The sequence below is a fragment of the Monodelphis domestica genome, chromosome 1, assembly GCF_027887165.1.
Source record: "Monodelphis domestica isolate mMonDom1 chromosome 1, mMonDom1.pri, whole genome shotgun sequence".
Classification (NCBI taxonomy): Eukaryota; Metazoa; Chordata; class Mammalia; order Didelphimorphia; family Didelphidae; genus Monodelphis; species Monodelphis domestica.
This window is the reverse complement of record NC_077227.1, coordinates 122,109,006-122,124,247: the sequence shown is the minus strand read 5'-3', so window position 1 is coordinate 122,124,247 and position 15,242 is coordinate 122,109,006. Positions and strand designations below refer to the sequence as shown.

The 15,242-nt window shown below is 37.0% G+C and overlaps 1 protein-coding gene across 2 annotated transcripts in view; it reads left to right on the top strand.

Moving 5' to 3' along the window:
* CEMIP (cell migration inducing hyaluronidase 1) overlaps positions 1 to 15,242 on the top strand; it is a 263,138-nt gene that overhangs the window by 229,674 nt on the left and 18,222 nt on the right. For both annotated transcript variants that reach the window (XM_007479273.3, XM_056806007.1), the window contains exons 21-25: positions 1,613 to 1,793; positions 4,262 to 4,477; positions 9,246 to 9,457; positions 10,408 to 10,593; positions 14,844 to 15,048. In XM_007479273.3, coding sequence (XP_007479335.1) covers positions 1,613 to 1,793; positions 4,262 to 4,477; positions 9,246 to 9,457; positions 10,408 to 10,593; positions 14,844 to 15,048 — 1,000 coding nt within the window. The remainder of the gene's footprint in view (positions 1 to 1,612; positions 1,794 to 4,261; positions 4,478 to 9,245; positions 9,458 to 10,407; positions 10,594 to 14,843; positions 15,049 to 15,242) is intronic.

Sequence of the window (15,242 nt, the reverse complement as noted above, 5' to 3'; positions counted from 1 at the left end):
ACCAGGAGGTGACTTTCTATAGACTTTTTGTGTTTGTGTAGGCCCTTCTCCAGCAAAACAAAGTGACCTGCTGGATCTATGGTGGGAAAAAAAACCCAAATTACCCATTCTATGATGAAAGAAGCTTATCCAAACCTTTTGACCCTAAGTGCAAATAAGAGACAGTAAGATTCCTTGAGATCTAATGCCTGTTCTGTATCTAACATATTTTCACATCTGAAAATAGTTGACATTTATATAGCACTTTAGCATCATAAAACACCCTGACATCTATTATTTCTTTTGGTCCCCACAATAGCCCTATGAATTGAGTAATATAAGTAGTATACTGAGTAGTGTAAGTAGTATAAATATTACTGTACCATATTATAAATGAAGAAATTAAGGCTCAAAGGGGCTAAATAATTGGCTGAAGGTCAAATAGTTGGTAAAATGGACTGGATTTGAGCCAAGGTTTTACTGAGTTTGAACTCTACCCTCTTCCCATTACTCTATCCCCATGAGGCAGACTCCATGATTTGCTGAGGAAAGTATTACCCCTGAAGGTCTTAGGTTACTGTTTAATGAAATTATTTGAAAGCACCTTGCTCATTCCAGACAAACCTAGGCTTAAATTATTCAGCGTGGTTTTTAAAAAGTCTTTAGAAAGGCATTGTCTCAGCCTCCCTTGGTAATCCATTCTGGAGCCAGACAGTCATTTCCATCAAGAAGTTGTTGATCTGAACCAACTATCATTTAGGTTTCAAATGAAAACCAAAGCAAAAACCTAACAACTTCTTGGTGGAAAAGAAAGAGTTTGTGAGTTAAATTTGTAGATTGGGAGTGTCCCCTGAAAGGTCTCCTGGAACTGTGCTGACCATGTTTATTCCTCTGCTCTTTGTTACCCCAGCCTTGCCCTTGCCCATAGATAATGACATGCTTCATTCTCAAACTCATGTATGAACTCTGAGATGCAGTTAAGTGGAGTGGGAAGACCTAGACTTATTCCTGGCTATGATGTTTACTAAGTCTGTGGCTTGGGCAGTTCATCTAACCTCTTTGAACTCCAGTGTCCTCTTATGAGATAATGATTGTTGAAACACTGTGAGCACTATAAATGTTAGTTACCACCACCATCATCATCATCACCATCACCATAGTTATCATTATTATTATTATTGTTATTATTATGGGAAAATTATTAATATTTGTTCTACTTGTAACATAGGGTTGTTATGAGTATCAAACATGATGACACATATAACACTTTTGGTAATTATAAAATAATATATAAATGCCAGTTGTTAATATTACTATTTTTGGATTCAGAAAGTCTGGTGTCAAAAGTTCTAGCATTACCACTTAGTAATTGTAAGACTTTATACAAATCTCTTAATACCTCTGAGCTTTGGTTTCCTCCTCCAGAAAGGGAGTACAAAGAGAGCTGTTCTGTCTTCTTCAGAGGGATATTATGATAATCAAATGATTTCATGATCATGAAAGCCCTTTATGACAATAAAATATTGTGTTGGCTTTTATTATACTAGTGACCTGTTAGAGTTACAGCTAGGTATAAAAGCAAAATGTCTCAGAACTTCTAGCATAAATAACATTACCTTTCTGAAATCTGTAGGAATTTCCCTATCCGAGGAATTCAGTTCTATGATGGCCCCATCAACATCCAAAATTGCACGTTCCGAAAATTTGCAGCTCTGGACGGCCGGCATACAAGTGCCCTAGCATTTCGCCTCAATAATGCCTGGCAGAGTTGCCCCAATAACAATGTGTCGAATATTGTTTTTGAAGATGTTCCGGTGAGTTGGGAGGATTTCAGTCAAACATAATATCTAGTTAATGCTTTAGAAGTTCCCCGAGTCCTATAATAATGGGTCATTGCTGTTCTAAGCAAGAGTATCCAAACAAACTGGGTAGTTTCCTGTGAGACCAGGTCAGTTGACCCTTTTGGAAAGGATGGCAGGATACTGCTATTGCTTTTGTCTGATCAGAAAAAAAGAAATATTACATGCTGTACCACAATGTGGCAATGGAAGATTGACTGGATTAGAAACCAAAATCTAGTGACCATGTTGTCCCTAAATTGGTATATAAGCTCCTTTTCTCAATAAGCAATCCTTTAGCATTCAGTTAACATGGTAGTTGATGAACTGAAATTAGTTCATTTTCTTCTCCACAAAATGAGAAGCACCAGATTTGAGGGTTAGAAGGCCTGGCAATGAATATAGACTGTTTCCTTACTTCCCATGTGACCTTGGGTTATTCTATGGAGCTTTTCCCACAACAATAAAATGAAAAGATTGAAAATTGATGATTTTAAAGACCCTTTCCAGCTCTGAGATTCTCAAAACCACAGAATTGAAAGAGATCTCAAAGGCCATTCTTTCTGAACAATTCTTATTTTTACAATATTTTTGACAAGTGGTTATCCAGCCTGTACCTGTACACTTAAGTGAGGAAGAATTTCTTACCTTGGAGGGTGATACATTCCATTTTTTCGGATAGCTCTCTTGTGGTTAGAAAGTTTTCCCTTTTATCAAGCTTTCTTTGTAATTTTCAATTGTTATTCTTATTTCTGCCCTGTGCAATTCAACAGATCAAGATTGATCTCTCTTTCTCATAGCATCCTTTTCACTACCTCTGCAATGATTCCATCCTAAAGCTTATCTTCTCCCATCTAAACAGCTCTAGTGCCTTTAATTAGTCCTTCTGTGGCATGGTATCCAGTCATCTCACCATCCTGGTCATCCTCCTCTAGACAAATTTCGGTTTGCCTATACCCTTCCCCAAAATATGGCACTCAGTATCCAGCATTTCAAATGTAGTTCAACTAAAGAAAAATATAGCAAAATGAATAAGTTTTTTGTCTGGGCATTACACCTCTGCTCAATCCCTGAGAAGCAAATGATAAATGTTTTAAAAATAATTTGAAAATCAACTAGTTTTGTGTAGCACAAGACAGTGGTTATGTTAAATTTAAATAAGAAACATCAATATTTTGAAATTTAAAATAATTAACTTTTCCATTTTTTTTAGGGGAAAAGGGTAAGCAACCCAGGATAGCATGAGCTTTGCAGACCCTCACATTACCCTGTTGACTCATAGTGAGCTTATTAAAATTCCTAGATATTTTTCCAAAAAAACAGTTGCCAAGCCATGCCTTCCCTTAACCTATGATACTGATTTTTTGAACCTAAGAATAGAACTTAAATTGTAGCCCTATTGAATTGCATCTTATTAGATTTTCCCTTGGCTCCCCTTCCTTTCTGGTTTATTTGTGTCATGACTGTTATTCAGTGTTTTCACCATTCCTCCCAGATTCACATCAGTTCCAAATATAATAAGTATGTCTTCTATGGTTACATCCAAATCACTGATTTTTAAAAAATATTGAGTAGCACATCAAGGGCAAATTCATGGAACATTTCATTAGAAACTTTCCTCCAAGTTGACATTAACCTAATAATGACTATATAATGTACTCTCTCCACTACATCATACTGCCTCTCTCTCTCTCTCTCTCTCTATATATATATATATATATATATATATATACACACACATATATATGTATGTATTATATATGTATTCAGGGATTGCTTATCCCTTCTTTGGATTATCCAGGCTCCTTTCTCCTCATTTCCCTTCACCTTTCTTCTTCCCCTTCCCTGAAAATTGGGAAGCAAGAGGAAAAGGAAATGAAAATCAAGTTCCTTATTCCTTCAACAACCCAGAAAAAATATTTCTAAAAGACTCAGAGAAATGTCAGATCTGGTGCCCACTGTGTTAGAATCTGGTTAGATGTCAAAGCTGGTGTTTCTGATCATTTACTCTGCAGACTAACCCACAGTCTATCTGGAGAGGCAAAATAGCATCGAATGTAGAGGATTACTTAAAAGGGAGCTATTATTATTGTAAAATGTCATTTTGGTATTCAGAGGATCTGTTCTCTTTTTGGTGTCAAGCAAATATAGAACAGAACAAAATGAAATTATTACCTCTGGTGAGCAGATACACAAATAAATCCTCTTATTTTATCATGTGAATATGAATTTTCTGGATTAAAGGGTTCAAAAGAACAAGTACTTATATGGCTTCCTGGCTGTGGGTCCGTCATGTGGGTTTGTGAATTGCCAAATAGCTTCTTGGGTTTTAAAATGTTTTAAAATGTCAGTTGAAGTCAGAAGCTTTCCTTCTGAGTCTAACACCCTTTGTAGTCATCTTTCACCTAAAGTTCCAAGTGTAATTTTATTGGCTCTCTGTTTAGATTACTTCCAGAGTGTTCTTTGGGGAACCTGGGCCCTGGTTCAACTTGCTGAATATGGATGGAGATAAGACATCTGTGTTTCATGATGTTGATGGCTCTGTGTCAGAATATCCTGGTTCCTATATCATAAAGGAAGACAACTGGCTGATCAAGCATCCTGATTGTATCAACGTCCCTGACTGGAGAGGCGCTATCTGTAGCGGACGCTATGCACAGGTTAGAAGCGTCTGTGGGAGTGTGATCATTTCTTAGGGGTGGGCTTCCTTTATCGTTATTTACAAGGGGGGTTCAACCTGTATGGTCGGATATCATTACTGGGCACAGTGCCTTGCTTAATAGCTAATTTCTTGAATGACCATGGAAGCAACATCATAGTGGAGAAATATGTGGCCTTGGAGGGTCTGAGTTCAAATCTCAGCTTTGCCACTGTGAAGTGTGCAGTTATTTATCATTTCACTTTTTTAGGTTTCAATGTGACAAGATAACCTCTAAGTTCCCTTCCAGCTCTAAAAATCAATGGCATGGCAATACACATAGAATCCAGATCAAATTGCTTACCATTTCTGAGAGAGGAGAGGGAGATAATTTAGATCTTATAATTTCAGAAAACATGTTGAAAATTGTTATTACATCTAATTGGGAAAATAAAATATCTTTGAATTAAAAAAATAAAATGAAAATCTATGGCAACTAGGTGGCACAGTAGATAGAATACTGGGCCTGAAGCCAGGAAGACTTATCTTCATGAGTTCAAATCTGGTCTCAGACACTTACTAGCTGTGTGACATTGGGCAAGCCACTTAACTTTGTTTGCCTCAGTTTCCTCCTCTGTAAAATGACCTTAAAATGTCATTAGCTTAAACTATCCAGGTCTGGTGTAATGAATAAGAGACTAGGCTTGGAGTCAGGAAGATTTGAGTTCAAATCCTGCCTGAGATGCTTCCTATTGATGTGACATAGTGTAAATCAGAGGATCATACATTTCAAGGGAGAAAGGACCTCAGAGCCACATAATCCAAATTCCTAATTTTATGGGTGAGGGAACTGAGTCTTATGGTGTTTAAGTAACTTTCTTTGGTTCAAAGAAGTAATGTGTCAGAAGCAGAATTCAAAACCCTTGACTCCAGAATGAATGCTCTTTCTGCTCTATCTTGTGAGCCTGTTTCATCATCTATAAAATGGGTATACCTGTAGCTCATACTTCACAAAGTAGTTATGAATTTTAAGGAGAAAATCTATATGAAGTGTTTTGCAAACTCTGAAACATTCTATAAAAGCTAGAATTGTCCTTTGCTGTCATTTCCCATCTACTCAGTCATGTTTGACTCTTCAGGATCCCATGAACAAAACCATCCTTGAGATTTTCTGGGATACTGCCTTGTCCTCACTCTGTCTAAAATAGGATCTTTTCTTCAGGGGTCCATTTCAACCTTTTCCCTCTTTCAAGAGCTTTAATCAAAACATCTCCCTTCGTACCAGTTATACTCACTGACAATAAAAAGTTGTCTTTAGTTTAATATCCCACTAACTACATTTCTTTAGAGATGTGCTGAGATGCAATTCCCTTCCACCTTAAAATATACAGACTTGTATTTCTGTAAGTGCTCACTTTAGGTAGTGTGTGTGTGTGTGTGTGTGTGTGTGTGTGTGTGTGTGTGTGTGTGTAAAATAGGAATACCAAGGTTTCATGTCCCAACTCTGGCAGATACACATGTTGTGATCCTGGTCAAGTTCTAAAATTAACCTTGCTGCCTACAACTGCCTAGATGCTCGCCTTGTTCTACTGCAGATGATTTAGGAGATTCTTTGTCTGCTATGAAATCTTCCTTTGTGTACACTTAGTGAATGATGGGTGAGGCTCCAGAGTCCAGTTCTTTACTTCTTGGGACATTGCTACTGAAGCCATGAAGGAGAACCATTTTATAAGTCATAGAAATTATCATGCATAGATGAAATGCATGTCATTTAGTAACAAATTCGAAACCCTCATTCTCAACTTCAGTTTTGATGCTGGGTTTTATGTAGTCAGGCATAAAATGACTATTCTATCCACTCACATTTAAGATCTGAGTCCTAAAATATTTCTTTAAGAAAAAAATCATTTATCTATTTTATTTTGCAATTAGTAAGCATTTATTTTCTTTTCAAATTATTATTATTTTTCCAATCCACCCCCAATTTAAAAGAAGAAAAAACATGTAATAAACAAGCATAGCCAAGCACAATAATTTGATAATTTTGTCTGTAAGAAATGATATGGGGCAACTAGGTGGCTCAGTGGATTGACAGCCAGACCCAGAGATGGGAGGTCCAGGGTTCAGATCTGGTCTCTATAAGGATGATATTAGAAAATAAGTATTGTTTTATTAGTTTAGGGATAAGAAGTAAAGTGGATGGCTTGAGAAAAGAAATGCAGTTTGAAGCAGAGCTGAGAGAGCATGTTCATTTCAACTGTTGACAGTTATAACTGTTTTTCGGTGTCAATTGCTCCCTCTGGCAGTTGGCAGAGACACACACTCTCAGAGACTCTTTCTCAGGGCTGGAGGAGGTAACCTCTTTGCCTCTCTCTCTGTGTCTGAGGGAAAGACCTGAAGGAGCTCGGTGTTTTCCTTTCCCAACTTGGGAAACACTATTGAATATCTGTTGTGTTTTTTATAGATTGCTTAACTCTGAGAAGACCAAAGAAAAACTTGGTCTTTGGTTGGGACTCTGAGTCTGTTAAGGCTCAGAATCCTAACTTGATTCTTGTTGAGACTCAACCAGTTAGCCTTTGCTATTTCATCATCTGAAGGCGAAGTTAAGATTTTTAAGGATAACAGTGGTAGTTTTTATTTAGATAGTATAAATTTGGGTTAGTCAGATCGGGGAGGATTAGTATAGCCTGTGAAACACAGGAGAAAAGGATCCTTATGGAACCAGGGAGTTGATTTGGGTTGATTTAGAATCTCTTAGAATCAGAAACCTTTTATTTATCCTTATGTATTTCAATAAATATTTTATGATTATAATAAGAGTCTCTTTAGTGTCTTTGTGCCTGGACCTGAAGGGAAGTTCACATTTGAGCTTCACTTCATCACTGAGGATACTTTTGATTACATCTAGCAAAAGTATCCAAGCAGTTTTAAACCTATATTCAATAGTTTTTCTATCTATATTTTTGTAGCTCACCATTATCATTTTTATACCTCAGATATTCCTAGCTGTGTGACTCTGGGCAAGTCACTGAACCCCCATTGCCTAGCCCTTACTGCTTTTCTGCATTAGAACCAATACACAATATTGATTCTAAGAGAAAAGTTAATAGTTTAGGGAAAAAATGATAAAAGGTCTTATAATATCAATGAGACTTCTAGATCTATTTCACTCACTGTAACAGACAGATCTTTACTGGACATATCAGATAGGAAGTTGATAGAATATTATAAAATTCTAAAAGCAGAAAAAATTTTAAAAGTTCACTATTCCAACAATGGAAGTCTTACACATGAAGAAATTGAGGTTCTTCTCAAGAAAAATCTGCCCAGGTACTCGATCCACTGAGCCACTTGGCTCTCCCTGTAGAAGTGGTACAATAATATATGTATACTAGAAAGACATAGTGTACATGTAAGAAAATGGGCCCAGAACTTAAGAGGAGTAGAAGAGTAGGCTTTATTACATTTGGGGAATTGTTCAGTGTTTTTAATGCCCCCAAGCTTTTCCCTGAAAGGTTTGTCTTTTTAACAGTTTCCTACTGGTGATGCTCTATGGTGGTGAGTTACAGAACAAAACTGCTTCCCAGTGAAAAAATGAAGTGTCACCTGATAGGCAATGAAAGAGTTCATGTTGAGTATGGGTAGATTACAATAAATTACCCAGAGAAAATTACACAGAAGAAAGAGAAAAAGGACATTACCAAAAAAATCTATGACTAGAAATAGTGAACAATGGACAGAATAAAAAAAGAAATTGAAAATATATTGAGACAGAAGATGGCTGATTATCCACAGGAGAGTTATTTCAGGCTTAGACGCCTGTCAGTCAGCTGTCTATCAACTGTGCAATCAGACCATCAACTGGTAAAGGAAAAATAAAAATCAATATCAAATTAGAAGAAAAGATAAAGATAAGAAGACACTGGGATTATAATAACTGAACAGGGCTTAGTCAGACAAGATTTAAACTTTGAAAAATAAGGAAATGGATAAAGACATTTCCACAGGTTATCTTGGTTTCTTAGAGAAGTTAAACTGTAAACATCAACAAAATGAGGAGAAAAAAAAAAAGAACCAGGTAAGCAATTTGGTCAGTAATGTGTGATCCTCTCACCAAGCAGAGATACATAATCCAAGAACAACAACAAAAAATAATGCCATGTACATGTTAAACTACATGTGATATTGTCTATTAGGCATGCACATCCCTTTTGTCCAAATGTAAAAAGATGTTGTTTCATGACCCTCCTGATTTTTTCATTGTTTTGAGCTTTCTTTCTGAAGAGTCTAATAACTGAGCTTTACTCTCAGTTATTCCTCTTGAAGACCACTTTATAGGATGTCCAGACATGCTATTTGGATGCTAATGATCTAAATCATGATTAGGCTGAGGAATTCAGGTGGTCCCACTCTGGGGCAAAGGCAAATGGAATTTTAAAAGGAGCCCAACTCCCTTTTTCAAAACATATACATCGAATGTTAAACAGACTCCTGGCGTCTTGATGATCACTCCTCAACTGAGTAATCTGTTCTCCAGGATACACACAAGGTTGAAGATGGATGGCACTTCACAGCCATCCTGTAAACCAGAAAAAGCTTTGGTTACTTTCAAAAGCGAGAGCAGATGCCTCAGATTTGACCTTTTGCCCAATGCCTGAAGGAGTTGAGTTTCTAAGAGAAAGCTTGATTGAAAGCAAAGAATATATGTAGATGATAACCAGAAGCTTTTAGAGTTATCCTAACAAGTTCTCTTGTGTGTTTGATGTTTTGTGTATTTTAAAAAAAAAAAGATCTACATCCAGGCCTATAAGACGCATAACCTGGGAATGAAAATCATCAAAAATGACTACCATGACCATCCTCTCCACCTAGAGGGGGCTTTAACAAAAAGCACTCATTACCAGCAGTACCAACCGGTCATCACCCTGAAGAAGGGCTATACCATCCACTGGAACCAGACAGCACCTTCAGAACTTACCATCTGGCTCATCAACTTTAATAAGTAAGTCAACATTGCTCCTTTGGATTTAAGCTAGTAGTGTGCCTTTAAAGAGGAAAGAGTCTTTAAAGACCAACAATGACTGTGACAATCTTACCAAATTTTACTGAGAGCAGAATCCCCTTATGCATCCCGATTTGGGCTTTTCTCCTCCATGAGCTTGTCAATGAAAGGTGAGCACTTGGTGATCTTTGGGTAGTTGTGGGAGAACCTTAAATGCTCTTAAGTTGAGTCATCACTTTGTTGGATCTGGGATTAATTCGGCAGTTGTTCTTCAGTGTAAATTACAACCAACCCTGTTACCTTCTGCCATACTTGCCCATGTCTTTCCATAAATCTCTTATGAAGTATCTACCCAATATACTGAAGGCCTTCCTCCAGGCATTCTGACATTTCACTTCTTGGAATGTTCATGTTACCCCACTCTCTTGCTCTTGGATTAGCTCACTTCATTTTTGAGTCTTTTATCTTTTTCATCTCTCCTGTCTCTTTTTGCAAAGTTTGGCTGCTCATGACCAATATGCCCATTTGTGAATCATCTTAGATGGATTCATTGCCAAGTGCAAATTATAATTTTAAATCAGCCAAGACCAAAACTCCATTTCACAGCGAATTATTTGACTTGGCTTATAATTTTGCCCAAGCACCACCACATATATTGCTTTGCCTCTCAGGGTCTAGAAGAAACAGCTGATATACTGAGTAGGTAGCTAGCAGAGCTGATTGTCTTTGGTATCTTTTTTGTATGTTTGCAATACTGATAGTTTATATAGAGTATCCCAAAAGTCTTAATGAGGTTTTAAGCTTGACCTTTAGTAGTTTAGACCTTCACTGAAATATTTGCATCACTTTATATATTATCCATAATCTCTGCAGTTAGAATAGGGTTTTTTTAAGGCTATCCTGGAAGCTAAATCACATGATTCTAATTTGAACCCTTTTTTCTACTTCAGGGGTGACTGGATCAGAGTTGGATTTTGCTATCCTAGAGGAACAACTTTTTCCATTCTCTCAGATGTCCATAATCGCCTCTTGAAGCGAACCTCTAAGACAGGCACATTTGTGAGGACCATGCAGATGGAAAAACTGGAACAGAGTTATCCTGGTAAAAGTCACTACTACTGGGATGAAGACACAGGGTAAAAAAAATACAGATCCTCTTTAGCACATATGATGATGTCAACCATCGTTCTTTGGGTTCCTGGGAATAGTAAAACTGAAATTGATTTACATGTTGGATATCTGGTCCAACCTTTCATTTCTGGCTATCACTGATAAGTGATAGCCTTTTTGTCTAGTGACCCCCTAAAAGGGAGAAAAATGAAATAGAAAACTTGATCTAGAGGAAATGGGTTAAATTGGAATGAAGTTTAAAATTTGCAATATCTATAACAGCAATGAGGACAAAATGATGCTCCTGCCATCTATTTTAAATTTTTTGAAATACAAAAGTATTTTTTCTTGTACTTTAGATTTCTGTTTTCTTCTTGATATCAATGGGAATTCAATAATGTGAATGAGAGCATAATGTGCTCTTTGTATGATAAATATTGAAAAATCTAAGGCAGGGGTGGATACAATACTAGTCTTAGAGTTAGGAAGACTTGGGTTGAAATCCTACCTCCATCACTAGGCAATCATGGGCAAGTTATTTAATTGTCTGAGTCTTGGGTAATTTTTTTTCTTTCTTTTTTAAACCTTATGTTCTGTCTTAGAATCAATTTTGGTGGTAAGGACTAGGTAATGGAGGTTAAGTGACTCACCCCAGGTCACACAGTTAGGAAGTGTCCTCTTTTAAAGGACTGGGAAATTTTGAATCACCACTATATGTACTTTCCCTCCTCTCTCCTTTTCCCTCTTTCTTTTCTTCCCTTTCTCCCCCTGTTCTCTTGTTCATCTGTTTCCCCCCCCCCCCTCCCTTTTAATATTCTTTCTCTTTGCCACTTATTTTGGAGTTAGAGGACCTAGATTCAAATCTTGCCTCCAGAAGTTACTACCCCTGCGAACTTGCACAAATCACTTACCTCCCTAGACCTCAATTTTCTCAACTTTAAACTGAAGGGATCTCTGAGGTTCCTTCCAGCTCTAGAACTATGATCCCATGATCCTTTTCCTAAATTCTTACCTAAGATTTAGTTGTTATTTGGTCATGTCCAGCTCCTTGTGATCCCATTTGAGGTTTTCTTGGCAAAGATATTGGAGTGGTTTGCCATTTCCTTCTCCAACTCATTTTACAGAAGAAGAAAATGAGGCAAACAGGTAGAGTCACTTGCCCAGAGTTATACAACTGTTAAGTGTCTGAATCCATATTTGAACTCTACCAACTAGCTGCCCTAAGATTCAGTCCTGCCTCTATCAAATATGAATATTGCTTAGTGGTACTGGCCAACCTCAGGGTAAAAGAAATAGCTGGTCCTAGTAGATGCTAATGTGTCTAAGTGTATGTGCATATGAATTAGTGTGGGGATGGCTGAGTCAAAAAAAGCATGGCACATTCTCAACCCATGACCTCACTGATGCCTGAGTAAAAAACACGAGCAACTACAACTAAAATAGATGAACTTTGAGGAATCCTGTTGAGTCATACAAATAGACATCCCCCTGATGCTTGTCATAATTTGACTCCCAAGTTTTATATCAATTCCCTTGGTTCTGAACCTGTGCCTGCCAACTTGGCATTTCTGCTCAACCAGTAGAAAGAAGCCTCCCTAAAGGCAGGGACTAGATTATGTTTCTTTATATCCTCAGCACTCAGCAAAATGCTGGGCAAATAGTAGACACTTTAAAAAAGACTTATTGACTTGAATCTAATTTAATTGCTTCCCATTGCATTGCATAAACTGGTATGAACCCAACTTAAAATTTTCAATTTATGCTTTTTCTCCTCCCAACTTTAACCTTACCTCTCCAGTCCTAAGAATACTGTCTGCTCTGGAGTATACCTAATCACTGCCACGTATTTGGTCCTTTCTCAAGTGATATGTGATAATCATCTCTCTAATCACATCAGAACACTTGGGAACACGGGGTCTCTAGTGAAACTGTAGAGTTCTAATTGAGATTTCTTTATCCTTCTAGAAAACAACCAAACATACTTTAATCATAGCCTTTTCCTATGCATAAAGAAAGGAAATCTTGCTTATAATTTTAACCATGTTTGTGATTCCTTGAGTCATGCATGGGAAACCAAGTAATTTGATTTTTGGTTCCTCAATCCTGGTACTTTCTGTCCTTTCTTTTCTTTCTTTCTTTTTTTAAAGAAAATAACTGGTTTATATAACTTCAGGTCAGGGTGATCCTTCTTTTCTGTCACTGCAAATAGCTGCACTACAGAAAATAAAAACATTATCATTTTTTCAAATATCTCCCAATTGTTCCAACTGAGTTGTACCAGGGGAGTTTCTAGAAGATTTCTTGGAATGAAGCTAGAGAAAATCAACCTCACCTGTTTTATGTTGTAGGAATATCAATAGTTGTATTAATAGCATAAAATGCTGTCACCTCTTTTACCTCCCATCCCAAAACACAGCACACATTTAGGACTGCTAAATCCAGCATGAACTTCACCAACACCATTAAAAGCTCTGATGTCATTTGGCTCCATATTGGGAGTGAATAATATACAAAGCATAAAAATGTTAAGTTGAATGTCCCTTGGGTCTACATTTTCCTTAATAACATGCTTCCTTTATTTCCTGCCTTGATGTCAGTTCCTTCAGTAAAGCATTGTCTCAATGTTAACAGATGATTTGGGATCAGGACAGAACACCAAAAATATGGGTGTGTTTGAAAACTTCCAGAAAGCACATTTCTTAAAGCATTTGTTGAAGTTACTGAAAGAATATTCTTGTGAAATCATAGAAACTTAAAGTTCAAGGGGCCTTCACTCTTATTATTCAGGAACTGATTTGGGAGAGTCACTCGTTAAATTTTCACTGATTGATTATACTTTGCAAATCTCAAATGCTATGTTGTTTTATTGATTGTCTAGACTCAAAAATATGATGAAGTAAATATTAATAATTCCACTTAAAATAAAACATGTCACATGGTTTCAAAGAGCTAGTTGTTAAAACATTGACCAGCACTCTCTTGCTCAGTATCCAGTGCGGATTAGGATCTTATAGCTTATAAAATAACTTAGAGTCTTAGAGGAACAACAAGGTGAAGTTACTTGCCCAGGCTGTCAATATGTGTCAAATTTGGGGCTTATACTAAGGTCTTCCTGCCTCTCAGACAACTATGTTATATTGTCTTTCTTTCTTTCTTCCTTTCTTTCTTCCTTTCTTCTTTCTTTTCTCTCACTGCCTCTCTCTTTCTCTCTCTCTCTCCCTTTTCCTTCCTTCCTTCCTTCCTTCCTTCCTTCCTTCCTTCCTTCCTTCCTTCCTTCCTTCCTTCCTTCCTTCCTTCCTTCCTTCCTTCCTTCCTTCCTTCCTTCCTTCCTTCCTTCCTTCCTTCCTTCCTTCCTTCCTTCCTTCCTTCCTTCCTTCCTTCCTTCCTTCCTTCCTTCCTTCTCTCCCTTACCTTCTGTCTTACTATTAATTCTAAGACAGAAGAATGCCAAGGACTAGGTAACCAGGGCTAAACAACTTGCCCAGAGGTCACACAGCTAGGAAGTTTCTGAGGTATACTGCTTTTCATAAGAGAGATTAAATGATAAAATTTAGCTGTTACTTGATAATCCATGAACGTCAGTTGGTTCATTTCAGATCAATGAAATCATCAGCCTAGTCATTATAATCATGACAATCAACTTGCTATTGCTCCTATACTGACATATGACTAATTCTTATATAAAGAATTCTTATATAATCCTTATATAAAGAATATATAAATTCTTATATAAAGAATATATAAATTCTTATATAATTCTTATATAAAGAATACAAGAGATAGTTAGATGGTTCAGCAGACATAAAGCTGGCTAGATGCTTACAAGTACAACCCTGAGGAAATTGCTTAGTCTCTATTTGTCTCAACCTTCTGTAGAAGGAAATGGCAAACCATTCCAGGATCTTTTCCAAGAAAACTCTATGGACAGTAGGATCCATGGGGACACAAAGAATCAGGCATTACTGAATACTTAAACAATAACTATACCAGATCCTGAAATAGCCTTGAAAATTCATCAAATAAACTGTATTGGAACTGGGGCATTATCATAGACAAACAGTGGGTAAACGTGTTCTCATTGTTTGTAGGGTTGCACTAGATTGTACTATCTGAAGATTTCAGAGAAAGTGATGATGTTTGGGGGGGCTAATCAATCTTTGCTGAATTATGTAAATGAATTGGATTCAAATCAGACTTATCCTGATATAACTAAAGTCTGTGCTTTCCAGTATCTGAATGCTGATGTAAAATGTCCAATCATATTCATTTTCTATAGGCTGCTTTTCCTGAAACTGAAAGCTCAGAATGAGAGAGAGAAGTTTGCCTTTTGCTCCTTGAAAGGCTGTGAGAGAATCAAGATTAAAGCACTGATCCCAAAGTACTCTGGAATTAGTGATTGTGAAGCCAGAGCATACCCAAAGTATACTGAGAAAGCTGTGGTGGATGTACCAATGCCAAAGAAGCTTCTTGGTGCTCAACTGGTAAGGAACAGATGAGATAAACTCAGTATCATTTGTTCATTAGCAAGTCCGTAAATCATTTTAATTATTATGTGTAAGCTGTCTCATGCCACTGGAAAGTTTAACAGAACATATCACAGCACATCATTCTAGAGAATGGGACCTACCCACTAAACAGCTAAACATAGCTTTGTTGTATTTCTTTTTTTTTCCCC